The sequence below is a fragment of the Antennarius striatus genome, chromosome 15, assembly GCF_040054535.1.
Source record: "Antennarius striatus isolate MH-2024 chromosome 15, ASM4005453v1, whole genome shotgun sequence".
NCBI lineage: Eukaryota > Metazoa > Chordata > Actinopteri > Lophiiformes > Antennariidae > Antennarius > Antennarius striatus.
In genome coordinates, this window is record NC_090790.1 from 2884268 (window position 1) to 2902707 (window position 18440).

An 18440-nucleotide genomic window follows, 5' to 3' on the forward strand; every position below is an offset into this window, starting at 1 on the left:
TTGTCTTTGATGTGTATTCAATTGAATATAGGTTGAAAGGTATTTACAAATCACTGTATTTTATTTTTATTCACAATTTGCAAAACGGCCCAACTTCACTGGTTTTGGGTTTTGTAATTTTTGTTTTGTAATTTGTATTTTGTTGAAGAAAAAAACCCCAATTATTAAGTGGCAGAAAATTTTGACCCATGTAAATACACACAAAACAGTGTAAATAAAACAAAATAGTTTAAATCAATACATTTATTTTAGATTATGTAAACATTTCGAACAGAGACATAACTACACTTTATTATAAAACTATTTTGTTCAAGTTTCTCACTCTGCATTTTTTATTTATTTCACTTGCCCATTTTCTCACATTTTCAGTGCTCCACGCATTCAATGCTCTCCACATGATGGACAGAATGTGACTGTGTGCTTTCTGCAGATGAAATTCTTGCATTTCACACAAAAGGTTCTTGTTCTACTGTCCTCTCAGGAGGGACAGTCCTGGCATCTTTTCCGTTTATTTACACCTGTGTCCACTAGATCCCTTGCATATTGGTTAGATCACCTGATGCTGACCTTTGACAGATACCACTGCTAGGGATCGAGCTGGGCTGGCTTTGGATCTTAGGGGTGGATCTTAGCGCTTTGCCAAAACCTCCTATGGTGGAGTTGTAGTCCAGGATCATAAGTGCTTTCCTGACTTCTCTTGTGTTTGACATGCGTCTGTGTGCATTGTTCTCATTATAAGAGCATTCTTGCTTCTCTTGGGGCAGTATGAAACAACTGCTGCTTTCTCTGTAAAACAAATATTGAGGAATGAAAAGGTCTGCCCTGCATCTTCAGAATTTCACTGGGAAGTTCTTTCTTATTTCTTCTGTTTCCATCATAGTCAGCTTTTTCTTCTGAAGTTCATCTCCAAGACAGTAGGATGTAAAAAAGTTGTCAAGTGTGATGTTATGACCTTACAACCTGCACCCTCATCTCCAGCACCACACGCCTCCCCTGATTCTTCTCAGATGCTCTTCAGGTAGCCTTCCAGTACAGTCATCCCTCGCTTTATCGTGCATCAGGCTAGTTGGGCTGTACTATTTGAAAGGATCGCACCCCCTAAATGTAACAAGGTGCTCATCTTCAGTAACGTGTGAACCAGGATTGTGCAACAAAAGGAGTATTTCAACCCATTTTTGTCTCTTTCACGTCAACCAGCTCTGGTTTTATGGTTGTCAAGTAGGCTCAGAAATATCTCCAGACACATTGCTGCTCGAAAAATTGGACTTCCATACTCTTCATCCCATAGAATTGCAGTTGCTTCTCTCTTTGACCGGTACGTTCCAGCTAAAAACATAATTCCAATCAAAGCATGCAAGTAAATCTGATCCAGTGACTTCCATTTCTCCTGAAATACATTCCAAAAAATACATTCTAAGTCATTTCCAGTGTAATCTTTTCAATTGGTAAGGATGTGGGAGCTAAAATGCTGATTTGATCAGCTCATGTGACAGCAAATCTTGTAGGACTGGGAATCATCTTGAAGACAGTGGAAGATGACAGTCGACCTCGGCTTTGGTGTGGTGATGCTGACCACACCAAAGCCATCTTTAGACATCCATGTTCCCTCTGTAAATCATGATTGCTACAATCCTTGGCTTCCATCGATGGAGACAATGGCAGGCTTGTCCTCTGATTCCTCCACATTGTCGGAAACTTGACAATTTTAATCATTAATGATATTGCCTAGGGTCTCTGAAAGATCCTCTATCTCTGAAATCTCTTCCTCTGCGTCACTATCCAAGTTTAAAATCTGTAATAAAACTTCTTCAGCTGTAAAACACCTGAAGCTCATTTTTAGTGTGTTGGTTAAAGTCATGGTTTGAGAAAAGTGACAAGAACAAGGGAGAGAAAGTCTCTCCTCCACACACACCTGGGTCTCTGGCAGTCAAATTACACACATCAAAGAAGCATGTTTATTTTGGATCGGTACCAACTCTGTACATTACATTAACATTAAATATTTAATTAAACATCAGAGTGTCAGACTTTATACTCTAGTTCATGACCCTAGATGAAGATAAGTCACCAATTCTCGTGACAAAAAAGAAAAGATAACTCGTACTTTGGTCTACGCAAAAACTGAAATGGGTGACATTGAGCCTTAACATGCAGTAACATAAGGGTTTTAAATCAGTGTTTCCTTTGGGGTTAAATAGACTATACTGTAGGTATTTCTTGTTCTTCAGACAACTCTAAATTAAGATTGAAGACGATACCTTAGTTTATTCAAACATTTTTTAAAAAATGACCAGATCCATGGACAACTGGATGAGGATGATGGCGGCACTCTGGTGTGTCTGGGGAATGATAGAAGCAATCACTGAAGATTGACTCCTAGAAAGAAAGAAGTCTGCTGATGATTTTTTAAAGGAATACTCATAAAATAAAGAAAAATACTGCACCTCTTTTTTTCTCCTAGAGTTGGGGTTTATCATGGTTTTATACTAATTATTTTTATTGACGGGTAGTCAATTTTAAAAGAAGTTAACATTGTGTGAATCAAATGCTCTATCGTCCTCAAGCTCTATTCATAACTTGTGGGTATTTTTTTTACTGTCTCATGTTTTTTACCAACACTTTTAATCTTGATTGTTTTTATTGTCTTGTTTTAAAATGATCATCTCTGTGTTGGTATTAAGGTCTTTTTGTTGTACTTTATATATATATATATATATATATATATATATATATATATATATATATATATATATATATATATATATATATATATATATATATATATTAATTGTGAGTCAGACATCCGATTCAATATATGTCTGACTCACATTTAATACCTGAATAGTTTGATGACCGTCAGCCAGTCTCTGAGGCAGACAGTTCAAGTACCACTCTACAGTATGTTTTAAGAACGGTCATGGGTGATGAATGAGTAGAATTTAAGATGAGAAATCTACTTTGTAGATTCCAAATATCTGCTGACCATAAAAACTGATGCTGAATTGAAAAACTATAATGAGCCTCTTGTCTGAAATTACAGTATATTGTATATCTCACACATAGCATATATTTAAAAAGGAGTATTGGGGTTCTGCGCCCCAATTGAGCTAAATGTCCACCACTGTCATTGAACATGTCTTCAATTTGTTTAGTTTGTTAAACTAGTTCAAAGCTCATTTCTGTCTGTAAAGATTTTAATACAAACCATAGAATATCTCTGCACATTCAACCTTGTATTATTATTATTATTATTATTAATAATAATAATAATAATAACTATTTTTATTAATAATAATAAACAAGCATCATCATCATCATTATTATTACTATTATTAATAATGATTATCAATAATAATAATATTATTATTACTACTACTATTAATAATGATGATGATGATGATGATGATGATGATGATGATGATGATGATGATAATAATAGTTTTACTGTGATGGTTACATTCTGCTATCAAAGGATACATTAAAACATGAAGACAAATCATAACGTTGTTGTTGTTGTCAGTATCGGACTGCAGCCTGCAGAGGAGGAGGAAGAACAAACATGACATTAACATTATCGTCATGACGTTATTACCGTTAAGAATAACAAACAGGGAACTGAATCTGTTCTGAAATCAGACTGCCTGAACCTGCAGCCGATAGGTGAACTCCATCCTCTGAGGTCTCAGCCAACGCTCTGATGAACGATGACGTCATCCGGACGATCACGTTTCCCTGCCGCCCTTCCATAATATTAAATCTCCACACACACGCCCGCGGCCGCTGACACGTGACGTGCCCGGCTCCTCACTTCCTCCTGTAACTGTCAAAACAACCGGAACGAACCCTTGTTTTCAAAATAAAAATGTTCCTCCGAGGAGGCTTTAATATTAAAAGGCTCACATATTTTAAAAATTGCTTGTTTACGTGAATAATAACTAATTTTATTTTAAAACTAGAAGAAAAATCAGTATGACAATGTAAAACATTGTCATACTATAAGCATATATTTTGCAAAGGGATTTTATTATGAAGGTTACATATTTCCTGTCTTGTGCAGGTTCAATAACCAGAACATTATAACACAAATGTCACAGAGCTGTTTCTTTTCTTATTTTAGCTCCACTGCCATTACCTACAAACAATACGTGTGTTGTGTGCAGGTTCAGTCTAGTTAGTCCGACCCTGTTTCGATTTTGGTCCTCAAAACATTTTATCGATCAAAACATTTCTTCGACGATAGTGTGTTTCGTCAGTGACAAAGGAAGTAGAGTGATTTGACATTCAAAATAAAAGTTAATTTAGATTCGAAAGCGATAGTTGTCATATTTAAACGGATTGATCCAGAACTAGTTTATCTGTCCCATTTACTATGAAATGGCAGTCAACAAGTAAAATCACCATTATAATAACACCAATAATGCAACAGATGAAAAAAGTCTAAATTTAGGCCTTAAAAACATATTACTTTTAACTTATTGTAAGTTTTAGGAGATCCTGCAAAAAGTATATCCTACATATTGTACAGTATTATTCCATAAATCAATGCACGATATAAAAATGTATGAGAACAACAAAAATTAACTTAATTAATGTACCTTTGTTTGAGATCTTGAAGAACTTATTTCGTTTATTAAAGGGAAAATATGTAACGCTATATGTTGAAGTGGAATTAAAAAGCAGTTTCCTGTAATATAACTTTGCACTTTCACATTTTGAATGGTCAGGAAAAGTCAATAAAACATAATTTAGTATAATACAGGGAAATTTCCTGTATTCACCACCTTAACCTTATTGTAGTTGATTTTTAAAAAAATAAATGCATTTATAAAGGAAGCATTTAATGGCAAGCAATATCAGTCTAGTTTGAGGTTTAAAGGATGAATTGTTATTATTATTATTATTATTATTAATAATGATAATAATAATAATAATAATAATAATAATAATAATAATACAAAATTAAATCCTTATTTAACAATATAGCTTTCAATTAAAGACGAAATGTATCATTTAGCAAATTGGAGCACACAGCTCTTCGTGCTGCTAGATCGTAAACAACGTGCCTTTATTTTGAAAGCAGTCAAACCGGAAGCTGTGTGTGGTTGCTGGTAACAGACGGTGAGGTGCGCTGCGTCCTGATGACAGGTTGAATTCACTAGGTTGTCGTCTAAACGCGGTCGTCTGTGTTCTCACGGTCCCGTTCATCCACGCAGCCTCTTCGAGGCTCAAACGGAATTCATCCTGGAAGCACCGGGAGAACCGCGGATATCTACGCAGCATGGATGCTTCGTGACCCGCGGCAGGTGTGAGGAGATGCCCGGGGAGCCGCCGGCGGGCACCGGCCGGGTGGTGCTGGTGAAGAAGATCGTCATGAAGGACGGAGCTGCGGTGGGTACATCACCCGCCATCTTATTCATATTTTATTACACCTTCGTAAATCTTTACGAGTTTTCATCCTACATTCTGTTGGATTAAAAAAAAAATCCTGTTCAAATGACTGCACACATTTCAGCGACACCTCACATGTCCTGAGCATCTGTGTGACATAACACGACATACGAACCCCTGACGCGTAACTCGTTTGCATTTTCAATAAATAGGATTAAATTGAAAATAAAAGTAACCGGATGACCCCACAGATAAAACTGATTTCTGGTCGGTTCATTCCAGCTACAGAAGGTGGAATGAATGAAATGAATGGTGGTGGACGGGGGTGGGGGGTGGGGATAGAGACAGGGCTTCATGTGGCCCTCAGACAGATCATCCTGTGAGAGGATGATGCAGTCAGGATGGATCCATTATGTTACATAAGAGTCACACACACACACACACACACACACACACACACACACACACACACACACACACACACACACACACACACTGAGGACGGCTGCAGATTCAACAGTAGCCTCCATTGCTATGTCAGCGTCCATTTTAACACACTGCAAAGCTCTGCTGCAGGTTTACGGTGAAATCCAACAGTTTGTGTGTTGTTGATGTCACACACACACACACACACACACACACACACACACACACACACACACACACACACACACACACACACACACACACACACACACACACACAGACCTGGTGTAAATTTCAAAGCAATATGTGAGAAGAAAAAAAGTGTGATTACAACACAACATGATCTACGGGAGACCAAGAGTTTTTCTCTTCCTCCACAGTTCAGATCTGGAAACGTAAGGTCCACGCTTTTGTTTTATTATTTATTTCTTGTTTCAAGATTGGAGAAATATTTATTTAATGTTATTGACAAGTGAAATTATCTGCATGTAATGTTTTAATGTAACATTCATTAATGATAATTACATAGCGGACACTTGGTGTGGATTCTAATACAGTGAACATTCTATAAATACCCAATAATAAAGTGCAGCTTAATTTCCAGGAAGAATAAAACTGGAAACATGCAGACAGTAAACTTGAATATTGTTTCAGATTAGTCTGGAAATGACTTCACATCCTGCTCATGAAAACCTAATCCTGTCTTCACACTTCCAGAGTGAGATCTGGATGTTTATGGGTTTTGATTATTGTTTGGGATTTGGGAAATCACGATGAGTGTTGTTCACGATTTTTACCTTTTTTCTTGTCTGTAAACTCAAGACATCGAACATTTATAAACACCTTTGGATAAAAAAAATGAAAATCTGATATCAAAAACTTTACAATACATCAGTGTCATCTGGATTCAAGTGAATCTAGTTTTTCTAGAATCACCATCCAACTAATATTACCATTAAACCATGTTTTCATTGTCATGAAATAAGAGTATGATGGTCTGCTATCATGGAGCTGCTGCTCCTATGTGATCTTACATCATGGGGGATACTGGTTTGATTCGGTTAAGGGCTGCACTTCTTGTGCACGCTTTGTGATATTATTAATTATTATTTTTTTAAAAACATACTCACCATTTATATGACATTAATATATTGTATCGGCTCAGTTTGTTAAATACAACATATGTACTTGCCTTGTTGTCGTGAAACCACACTTAATTCTATTTGTTTTATGAATTGATTTTTAGTTTTTCTCTGAATAATGGATTATTTTAGAAACGCATGCACAGTGATTCCGCTACTTAAGAAATTAATTGGTTCTGGAAGAAATTACATAAGTGTAAAATTTCTTAAGTTTTCCATGCAAATGCCATAATCCGTTCCAAGCCCCCCAAAATTCCGACATAAATGTTTTATAAAGCATAATAATGCATCAACACAAATACATGTTATGATTAGATTATTACACAATAAATGAGAGTTGTGCATAATGTAAAAAACAAAGAATAGAGTAAAGAATAATAATGAAAGGTCAAGGTCATTTACCTTTTAACTGCTGTCCTCATTGTTTTTTGCCCTCTTTGGTTCATGCGCACCTATCTTACCATGAAACAGAGTGAATTCCAGTCCACCTTCTGAACTTCTCCAACCACCCACGCGATGCCTTAAACTCCTTAAACTTCCTATTGTTTTAATAACGTGGTGATTGTAGATGCATTACGACCATATTCTTTGTTGAGATCAACCAAACGCATCCCTTCTTCATGCTTTTCTATTATCTCTTGCTTTGTTTCTACGGACAAACAAAGCAAGAGATAATTTTACTCTTTTCTCCGTCACTTTCTTGGGGTCCATAGTGAATACTCTAAAAGTTAATATATTTACGTAAAACTATCAGAACACCTCATGGGTCGAGGGCCGAATGACGAAGACGCTGCATAGACACCTATCTAGCTACACACAGAGGTCCCTCTTAGCCAATGGGATGCCAGCATGCTAGGTAATAGCCAATGGCAGAGCAGCTATAAGAATGTTGCATTCAGGAACCTATGGGAGCTGCGAGTAGCAGCCATACTGTATTTTTACCTTTTGTAACTCAAAATTTCTTTTGTAACTAGAGGTAATATTTTCCTGTTAGGGCGTTTCGTAAGTAGAAAATTTCGTAAGTAGAGGTACCACTGTATTTTATTTGAGTGGAGTGTATTCTAACAAGTCCTGGTGATGTGTTTTATAGTGGACACCCTAAATAAGCCTGTCAATCAGTTATTTTAAGCTGCATCAAAACTCAGTTTGTCCAAAGTCACATCTTCAGATGACTTTTGTACCGTCAGCACTAAAACCTGAAGTTTTAGCTCCGTGATGAAGGTGTGTTGGTGGATATGAAATGTAAAATAAGCAGCCGACAGACTTCGGTATGGACAACGTGCTTACTCTTTATTTTTTTCCTAATCCTCCTTAATTTAATCACAGCGCCCACAGTCAGTCAATCACTGTAAGATTACAACAGGACACAACATTTCCCCTTTTCTTGAAGGAATTACTTTGTATCAACGTAACGGGTTAAACAATAATGTACTTCACCATTTAAGTACAAGAAGCTTGTAATTAGACTTGTATAAACAGAACAAAAGAATAATTTTCCATGTCATCAGTGTTTCATTTTACTTTCCTGTAACAAAATCTGCTAACCACTCTGGTGGTTTTCTGACTCGGCCAGTTCGTCTCAGAACCGATTCAGATTCCCTCAGGTTCTCTGAAATCTCCGGAACCTTGAATTCATCAAAGCACATGTCCGTATTTTCCGTAGTACATGCTAATCCGTCTTTTGGGAAGCGTGTCAGCTTTGACGTATTCCATTTTCTTCCATCACTTAACAGATATGTACTAGATCCGATTTCTTTAATTACAGTCATTGGTTCTGTAAACCTCGATGATCCCTTGTGAACATGTTCAGGTCGACGGACACGGACCGTATCATTCACTTTGAAAGTAGGTATTTTTGCTCCTCTTTCTGTCTGTGTATTTCTTACTCCTTAGTTGGTTCTGGTTTCACAATCTCTTTAACTCGGTTGTGTTGTGCACAATTGAGTGAAATGGGAAGGAGATTAGTTTAGTACACATCTTTCTGTTCCTCAGTAACTCAAATGGAGTAGTTCCTGTAGTAGCATGAGGAGTTGCACTATAAATCTGCAAGAACTCCGTTACAGCTTGTTTCCATGGTTTACACATTCTGTCTGCTGTCAGTAGGCATTCTTTCAATACCCTATTAAATCTCTTTGTCGTTCCATTTGCTCTTGGATAGTATACACTGGAGAGCACATGTTTAATCTCTCTCTCTAAAATTCTGCAAATTCGTGCTGTTCGTGTCCTCAGAGAAAAGTCCCACGTTGCATAGCCCGGACTCAATCTGCAGAGCCAGCGTAGTAGTTTTATCCAGTGTGAGATCGGCTTCTAGTAAAACTCTGTCTCTGACGCGTGTATTTGCAGCGCGTTCAATCAGTTGGTCACGAATCATTTGTTCCTCCATGTTGCCAAATTCACAAAAAGTTGCTAACTCTCTCAGAGAAGCTAAGAACTGGTTTACGGATTCACCTGGTCGCTGCGCTCTCTGGCGAAATTTATGCCGTTCCGCAACCACATTAACTTTATGAATGAAATGTCTCTCAAGTGCTGCTACAGCTGTAGCAAGAGTCGTACCTGACTTCCGTAGACAATAAAATAGTCATTGTCGCTCAGTTCCAAGTGCGTGAAGAAGGACAGCACGTTTTCTGGCTTCTGGCCATGCGTCAGCATCGATGACCAGCATGTAGTTTTCGAACATTTTAATCCATGTAAGGAACGGAATAGCAGGTTCACCTGGACAAGGCAGGAATGCAGCAGGTAGCGGAATGTTAACGGACATCCTCGTCGCCAAAAATGTGGTGTTCTATGCCGATGAAATGTAAAATAAGCTGCCGAGACACTTCGGTATGGACAACGTGCTTTCGCTTTATTTTCTTCTTGTTTTCCTAATCCTCCTTAATCAATTTAATCACAACGCCCACAGTCGGTCAATCACTGTAACACATTATAACAGGACTCAACACTACTGAAGCTCAGTTGAGTTATTAGTAGACATCACATGTGTAATAATTCATTAGTCAGGTAGACGAGCGCTTCCACACCTCTTCTACTTGCGGAACTGCGGTGACTGAACACACATCAGTTCCGCAAGCAGTAGAGGCGTGGTGTGTAACCCAGGAATGTATCTAGCGTGACATTTTAATACATACTCTGAATGAAGCTTTGTAAACAATGAAAATAAGACAACGGTTATTTACATTCCCTTTCACATGGTGGTTGATCGGAGAGCAGAGACATCAGGCTGTCTCTCCGCTACATCGTCTTTTGGTTGATCATCGATCCCTGTTGAGGCGCCCTTGAGCAAGGCGCCATCCTCCTTACAAGTTGCTCATTTTAGGGGTGCACCCGGTTGGAGCTGCCCACCACTCTACCTCCCAATATGTTTAATTTACACACCTGCAGGCCCTTTTGTGTGTGGTTGTGTTTCAGGGGCCTGTACAGACAATATACTGTATATGCATGTGTATCAGTAAAGAGTGGAAAAGATCATTTCTCCATCGTGAGATCAATAAAATTTGGTTCTTTCTTTGTGGGTCCAGGATGGATTGATTGGTTAATAACCCCAACGACAAACAGTAGAGATGGGTGGACAGATAAAATTTCAGTCAGTTAATTCATTTTATCCTGATTCAGTCTGCAGTAATCAAAGCTGGTGTTTTTTTTGTCCAAAAAACCCCCAAAACAACCCCAAGTGATTGGTTGACTATGGAAATCACATCTGGTTACAATAGAAATCATCATTTATTATTTTTTCTCTGGATTACGGACACAGACACATGATTATTTTTATTAATTTTTTATTAATTTTTATTTTATGTACTGATTTAATCCCGGAAGGGGAAATAAGTGTCACACTGGTTAGTTGAAACATACATATACTGTAAATCCTGTGTATCTGTGTCAGTGGGATGACAATCATTTCATTCTCTGCTCCCGCTCCCATCTGGCTCTGGGTAAAAAGAGCTGAAAGATCTAAAAAGTTTTACAAGATGAATCTCAACTGTTCAATCGTGTTAGAGGATGACTTAATAATAGATTCATGTGATTGTGGTTGTAATGCGCGTGTGTGTGTGTGTGTGTGTCCCAGCTCCAGCATGGTATCGGCAGACCCAGTGTGTATCACGCGGTGGTCGTCATCTTCCTGGAGTTCTTCGCCTGGGGTTTGCTCACCACGCCGATGCTCACGGTAAGTAAGAGAGCGAGGGTGGTGGTGTGTGTGTGTGTGTGTGTGTGTGTGTGTGTGTGTGTGTGTGTGGGTCACCTCTGGTCAGAAAAATGTCAGATTATTCATCATCATTGGTGAAGTCTTGGATATTTATGACGTTATAAAATGAATTTGCAACCGTTGAAGTCAATCAGTCCAGTCATCAGGATGAGAGGTTTGAAAACTATTCGCAGTAATTCTGGTCTAATTGATCTTGTGCCATTTTTTTAATGTTGGTGCCGTGCCTCTCTCCTTAGGTGTTACATGAAACGTTCCCTCAGCACACCTTCCTGATGAATGGACTCATTCAGGGCGTGAAGGTAAGAACCTCAGCCGCTTAGATGTGTCCCGCTTTCTCCGTCATGTGGGATGAACAATTAACGTAATATTAAACTCATTATGGCGTTCAATATGTTGATTTGACATCATTAGAATTTCCTTACTCGTCACAAATATGATTATTATGTTAAAAGTATCTAAACATGAATGTATGACAACTCAAATCAAAGTGTTGACTCACCCTCCTCCTCCTCCTCCTCACCTTCAGGGCCTGCTGTCATTCATGTCTGCTCCTCTGATTGGTGCATTGTCGGACGTGTGGGGGAGGCGGTCCTTCCTCCTGGTCACCGTCTTCTTCACATGCGCCCCCATTCCTCTGATGAGGCTCAGCCCCTGGTATGACCAGTTCGTGTGTGTGTGTGTGTGTGCTGGCTTTGAGATGTTCATGTCATACAGAGAGTTAGAGGTGCAGTAAAGTCACTTGGGATAAAAACACCACAAGGGATTAGAACACGTGACTTCAGATCGGGAATCTTTAAAGCACAGAACTCAGAAAAAGAGAACTTATTAACTGTCGCTCTTCTGCCTGCTCGTCCTCCAGGTGGTACTTCGCCATGATCTCCATGTCTGGAGCGTTCTCCGTTACCTTCTCGGTCATCTTTGCCTACGTTGCCGATGTGACGGATGAAAGGGAGCGGAGCACCGCCTACGGCTTGGTGAGTTCTGCTAAGTAAATATGCAGTAAACATCTGGAAGGTGTATGGGAGACAAATAGAACACAGTAGTAGAACTAGCAGTAGAACACAGGATCGTGTCTCTGATGAAAAGAGGGGGCGTATCCTTCTTGAAATTAACCAATCAGAGGATCACATTAAAATGCCAGCCAGTGAGTGGACAGAGATTTTAATGGATGTATGTATGTATGGATGGATGGGTGGGTAGATGGATGGATGATGGATGAATCGGTGGGTGGGTAGGTGCATGGATGAATGGATGGATGGGTGGCTGGCTGGTTCGATGGATGATGGATGGATGAATGGATGGATGAATGGATAATGGATGGATGAATGGATGGATGGATGGGTGGGTGATGGATGGCTGGATGGATCAATGGATGGATGGATGCAGATCCTGTTTTTTCCTAAAGAACTGTCATCGCTCACGATCAATGATCAATGATTGATAACTAATGTTGATCAATACTGTAGGGGAAGATTTTTATCCTTTTGTTGGGAGCATTGCTTTTAGGTAATCACATGATGGAGAACCTGAGCTGCACTTTTACTTCTCAGTTGTTGACTTATTTCAGACCGGATTCAAGCTAAGAGCTCAAAAAATGTGTTTGTTCAGTAAATAATATTGATTCAAGCAATCAACATTATTTACCTGCAGGATCAATGACATCATCTGCAACCTCAGCTAAGCTTAATGTTTGCTGCTACTGTTAGCATGCTAACATGCTAAACCCTCTCTCTTACCTGTAGGTGTCGGCTACGTTTGCAGCCAGCCTGGTGACGAGTCCGGCCATCGGGGCGTACCTGTCGGCCTGGTACGGGGACAACCTGGTGGTCCTGGTGGCCACTCTGATCGCTCTGGCCGACATCTGCTTCATCCTGCTGTCTGTCCCCGAGTCCCTACCGGACAAGATGAGGCTCAACACCTGGGGGGCGCCCATCTCATGGGAGCAGGCCGACCCCTTTGCTGTCAGTGGCTCATAATTTAACATATTCACCTGAGTAGTAGTTTAGATGTCAGGTAGTGTCCTAAGGCTGCTGGAGGACTTGTATATACGGACGCTGCTGGGATGATAATAATCGGGATTGTTAATCTTGATCACAGCCCTTTTAGGTATAATAATAATTGATCATCTGACGGCGCTCGTGTTGTCGTTTCTCCTCTAGTCTCTGAGGAAGGTTGGTCAAGACTCAACGGTCTTGCTGATCTGCATCACTGTGTTCCTGTCGTACCTGCCCGAGGCCGGCCAGTACTCCAGCTTCTTCCTCTACCTGAGACAGGTAGGAAAGTGTTTATATGCTTTAGGATTACAGGATTATTGTGATTTATGATGGTGTATTAATTCACTTTTGAATTAACAGTTTCCTTTCTAAGACTTGTGCTTTTCGATAAATAGTTCGCAAAATTTGTGAAAACTTGAATTAGCATATTGGATTCGAAAGTGTTTTGATACAGAGACTCATGTTTACAGATTGTTTAGTCTTTTTTTGGCGTGAAACCTGCCATAATCCTCAGAGACAAACATCATCATGGCTTCTGTTTGTCCCTCCAGGTCATTAATTTCTCCTCAACAACCATTGCTGTTTTCATCGGAGTGGTGGGAATTCTCTCTATTGTAGCGCAGGTAAGATAGAAACATCCATGTTTGTCCCATTTGCTCTCATCAACTACTGATTCAAGTTGCCGTTTTTGGTACTTTTGATATTTGTCTCTGTATACCACATTAAAAATTATTTAACATATACCCATGCTTGGTATGTATATCTTCAGCACAACTTCAGTTATACGAAGAGTTAGTTTTTATTTCCCTATAACTTTTTATATTGACATATTGGGGCAAAATAGACACACAGTCAAATTCGGAAATGAAAAAATTGTATTTTATTGCACATAAAAACCAAAAACATGCTCATCAATTTGATTTTGAACTCAAAAAAGTTTACCATAGGCTTCTAACATAATTGTATACAGTTTGTGTCATTTGTGCCACTCTTCTAAGGAGTTTTTCAGAATAAGACGAATGAAATGCGCGAATCGTGAGGCACGTTTGCATCACGGAACAAAATGCAAAACTTTTTCTACCTTAATCATTACTTAATTTAAATACTTATATACATGTGCCTGAATTACAGTACATGCATGAATTAGTAAAGGTATTAATATACGTTCTCTCCCTCCCTTTGCAGACTCTGTTACTCACTCTACTGATGAGGACTCTGGGTAACAAAAACACCGTCCTGCTGGGTTTGGGCTTCCAGATCCTTCAGCTGGCCTGGTATGGCTTCGGATCAGAGCCGTGGTGAGGATTATGCGCCCGCTTTCTCTTTCTCTGCCTCGCGTATCACGTTGGGGTGAAGGGAACACGAGTAGTTCTCAGCGGAAAATCCACGAAGTCCAGGTGGTCAAAGCAAAGAGAGGAGACGATTGTGAGACAAGAAAAAAAAATAGCACAGAAAGGGAAGACCAACTAAAAATCCAAAATGAAATACAAAAGATGCTTCGCCTGCTTGTTATCACAGTTGATGCTGATAAATTTCAGAAGTAGTTTAAGTCAGTATATTTACCTAGAATCTGTTTCAATCTGCTTCAATCTAATCTGCATGCATATGCGTGTGTGTGTGTGTGTGTGTGTGTGTGTTAACAGGATGATGTGGGCAGCTGGTGCTGTAGCAGCAATGTCCTCCATCACCTTCCCAGCTGTCTCTGCTTTGGTGTCTCAGTCTGCTGACCCCGATAAACAAGGTGAGAAACATCCCTCATCTTCGTCATTCATCCTTCCTCGCTCCTCTCCTCTCCTCCCTCCCGTCCTGCTGGGTCCCATTCTCCTCATGTTCTCCTCTCTCTCCCCCATCTCTATGACTCCTCCTCACTCTCACCTTTCCCACTTCTGGTTATTCTCTTCTTTGTTTCTCTCCTCTCTTCCTCCTCCCTCGTCGTATGTTTCCCTCCTCTTCAGATCAATAGGTCAGTGTGTTGTTCCGGATTTTTCCAGATGTAGGTTTGTATTACTAAACCAGGCATTGAAATCATCCCGCTGCAGCTAAATATATCAGTAGGTAGAGATTTCAACATGACCTGCCTTCTCCTCTTCAGGTGTGGTCCAGGGGATGATAACAGGCATCAGGGGTTTGTGTAATGGGCTGGGTCCAGCTCTGTATGGATTTATCTTCTTCCTCTTCAATGTGGAGCTGAACACAATGGACCCCATCCAGGGAGACTTCAACATCGACCCCCTGCCTCTACACAGCCCCACTGAGGTACCTCACTGCTGCGCCGCTGCTTCTGCACTGAACTGAACATCTGAACAACCAACACTTTACAAGCATTGATGTAACATGTGACCGCGGACATCACATCACCATCAAAAACACAAGAAAAAAAGCACAAAAACAAAACTACTCTCCACTTTTTACAAGAATGAAGTAGTAGTGTTGATGGTAGACTAGTGGTTTTAGTTGGGGAGTCGAGTGGAAACTGTAAGGACTCATCAGCATAGATTCATATGGTTCATGCACTAATGTCAGAAAAGTCTCGTCTTTACTCTTTGATAGTTGAGGCGCTCATTTACTTTGTTCTCCACGCTTGAAAAGCAGCGCTCTGATCACACCCTGAGAGTGGGAGGATTGGTCAGAGTCAGTTTATCATAACTCCAGCTTAAGATGGATCTGATGGCTTAGATCGGGATCAGGTTGCAGGAGCAGTAGGACTTGTGTGACGTTTCCTTATTGACTAAAGATCAGTCTGGATGAGGCTGGTATTCCTGCTGAATAGGAGGCTGCTGGGTTCAGGAGAGCACTAAGACAAATTATCAAAAGACTCGTTGACTGATGGCCTGCCCCATGTGGTGACTGATCGATTGATCCGGATGTCTGAGCTGCATTAAACACAGGATGATCAGTGATCAGGTACTGAGGTGGAAAGAAAACAGTTATGCAATACACGATATGCAGGGTCTCTCAAACTTTAAATGAATGTAAACTAGGTGTTTAGAATAATTGTATAATTTTGATTGAAATTTGATTGTGGCTTTGTCGCTCTACACAGTCTTTGCTGGAAAGTCTGCATTGGGGGGGCAGTAGCTCAGCCAGTCTTGGGCTGGGGACCGGAGGGTGGTCGCTTCAAGGCCCATGTGGATCAATGGGCGCTTCAAGGCCCATGTGGATCAATGGGCGCTTCAAGGCCCATGTGGATCAATGGGCGCTTCAAGGCCCATGTGGATCAATGGCCCTTTATAAGTTGCTCCTGGGCGCGCACCACAAAGGGTTTTTTTAAACTCCCTGCTAAACTGTCTTTGCAATTCAACTGTATTTTTATATTTACCGTAGCATTTTGGAATGAAATTGTTGACTTCAATGTGTTTAATCTACAAAATACCCGTAAACAATTTATTTATCACCTGCTGAAGGTCGTATACGTTTTTTGGACACTGTATGCATATGTGTGTGTGTGTGTGTGTGTGTGTGTGTGTGTGTGTGTGTGTGTGTGTGTGTGTGTGTGTGTGTGTGTGTGTGTGTGTGTGTGTGTGTGTGTGTCAAGCAAGAAGAATCACCTTTATTATGTTTATTATGGTAAAATTCTAATTTTACCATAATAAACTGGCAGCTTCTGTCTGATCTTTTAAACTTTTCTCTTTGTCTCTTTGCTCTTCAGCGAGCCCTGATCCCCGGTCCTCCCTTCCTTTTGGGGGCGTGCACCGTGGTCGTCGCCTTCCTCGTCGCTGTCTTCATACCCGAGAAACCTTCCTGCTCGTCCTCTTCCTCCCAGCTTTCCCTCAACGACAAGCCTCACGCCAACAGTAAGGAGTCCATGTCCTCATTGGCCGGCGTCCACATCAACACGCCGCTCCCCGGCAGCGACGAGGAATCCCCTCCCACCGCCAGCGACGAGGACTTTGAGCCACTGCTGCACGACAGCATCGTTTGACGGGTGGACATCCTATGGAGGTTACGGCGCAGTTTGATTGAAGCATTTGTAAAAAAAAAAAAAAAAAAAGTCACTTTTTCTTTGCAGCAGGGTGGGACCAAGTGTTTTGTGTTGTCAGAAGATAACTCTCGACAACAATAAGCACCAATAGCTTTGTTTGTTTCCCCCTATTGGGCAGTAGCATCTTCTGTGTGACCAATGAGGATGTTTTTTCGAGGGGGGAGGGCGCAAAAGAGCTGCAAATAAGATGTCATCGTTCAGTTTGACGGGAAGGACAGCGATTGGCGCAAGAAAGCGCCGTTTAAATGAATCCATTGGCTGATTGACAGGAGGCGGGACCAGCTGCATTCCTCCAATGGGAGGTTGTCTGCAAGTTCCCCCCAGAAGGGGGAAAGAAAGATATATATTAGTGGAATTAATGGAGGGTTATTGTTCATCATGAAGCTTGGAAGTGGCTGATTTTTTTGTGACAAACAGGAAAAAGTGTTTTTACCCTTCAGTTGTATCATTTTTGGCGACGTAATTTTTAACGCTGTGGTCTTTTACTTGTTGAATATTGTACAGAAGATTCACGTCTGCAACATATTTACAGGAGCCAAAATGTCGCTGTTGATTTATAGGTTTTGTTGAACTTTTTTTCTTACACTTTTTTTGTTTTTGTTTTGACAGGGCTAAAGAGTTTTAAGTGTACAGTATCTCATGGGCCATAAGCTATTGATCACTAACAGGGTAGGAATATGATGAGCTGAGAGACGAGTCGACCACAAAACACTTTAGAATGTCAATTTTAAAACAGTTATTGATCATTTTTCATGGATATGTTTCCTATTAACAAAAAGAAACTTTGGAATTCTTTAGTAACGCAGGCCCAAATTTATAATGTATTTTTGTTAAACAAAAGAAAACTGAATGATTTTAAACATGAATATAATAACCAATCACACCTCACTGGATGATTTATACTGTTGATGTCCGCTTTTGATGGTCTACCTCAGAGCAGCATATTTTCAGATTTCACTCTACCTGAACTCTCTCACCGTCTATCACATTTATTTATTTTGATACCAGAGTCAATTATATGAAAATGCTGCTTACAGAGTGAAAAACGCTGGTGCTAACCTCGTAGCTTGTTTCAACCATAGTATCAATGGGCTGGTATAATTTTAATAGAGGTTAATAAGTACTAAAGCAGCACTTTTTCTGTAGGGGTGGACAATCTGTGGACTTTTGTGTTTCAAAGTGTATGTAATCTAAGATTATCTTTGTTATTTATTATACTCTTATTGCTGTTTCCAAACTTTTATCATTAACCAGCAGACCTGTGAACTCAACAGAGCGATGTGTAGCCAACTCAATGTCTGTAC

The 18440-nt window shown here is 40.0% G+C and overlaps 1 protein-coding gene and 1 pseudogene across 1 annotated transcript; one reads left to right on the top strand and one right to left on the bottom strand.

The window, feature by feature from the left end:
- Positions 1 to 381: 381 nt before the first annotated feature.
- On the bottom strand, positions 382 to 1834 carry LOC137608102 (uncharacterized; annotated as a pseudogene).
- Positions 1835 to 5184: 3350 nt separating this feature from the next.
- Positions 5185 to 17077, top strand: mfsd14ba (major facilitator superfamily domain containing 14Ba). The gene is made up of 12 exons (XM_068335191.1): positions 5185 to 5388; positions 11023 to 11121; positions 11397 to 11459; positions 11687 to 11814; positions 12020 to 12134; positions 12903 to 13121; positions 13320 to 13433; positions 13706 to 13777; positions 14340 to 14452; positions 14798 to 14895; positions 15247 to 15410; positions 16804 to 17077. The coding sequence occupies exons 1-12, from the start codon at positions 5314 to 5316 to the stop codon at positions 17074 to 17076; spliced, it is 1533 nt and encodes a 510-aa protein (XP_068191292.1). The 5' UTR covers positions 5185 to 5313; the 3' UTR covers position 17077.
- Positions 17078 to 18440: the final 1363 nt, after the last annotated feature.

What these genes read in the sequence shown, in the direction of transcription:
- mfsd14ba (XM_068335191.1), top strand. Translation starts at nt 5,314, where the DNA reads ATGCCCGGGGAGCCGCCGGCGGGCACCGGCCGGGTGGTGCTGGTGAAG. An exon ending in TCATGAAGGACGGAGCTGCG is followed by an intron (nt 5,389 to 11,022) that starts GTGGGTACATCA and finishes TGTGTGTCCCAG; the next exon opens with CTCCAGCATGGTATCGGCAG. An exon ending in GGAGCACCGCCTACGGCTTG is followed by an intron (nt 12,135 to 12,902) that starts GTGAGTTCTGCT and finishes TCTTACCTGTAG; the next exon opens with GTGTCGGCTACGTTTGCAGC.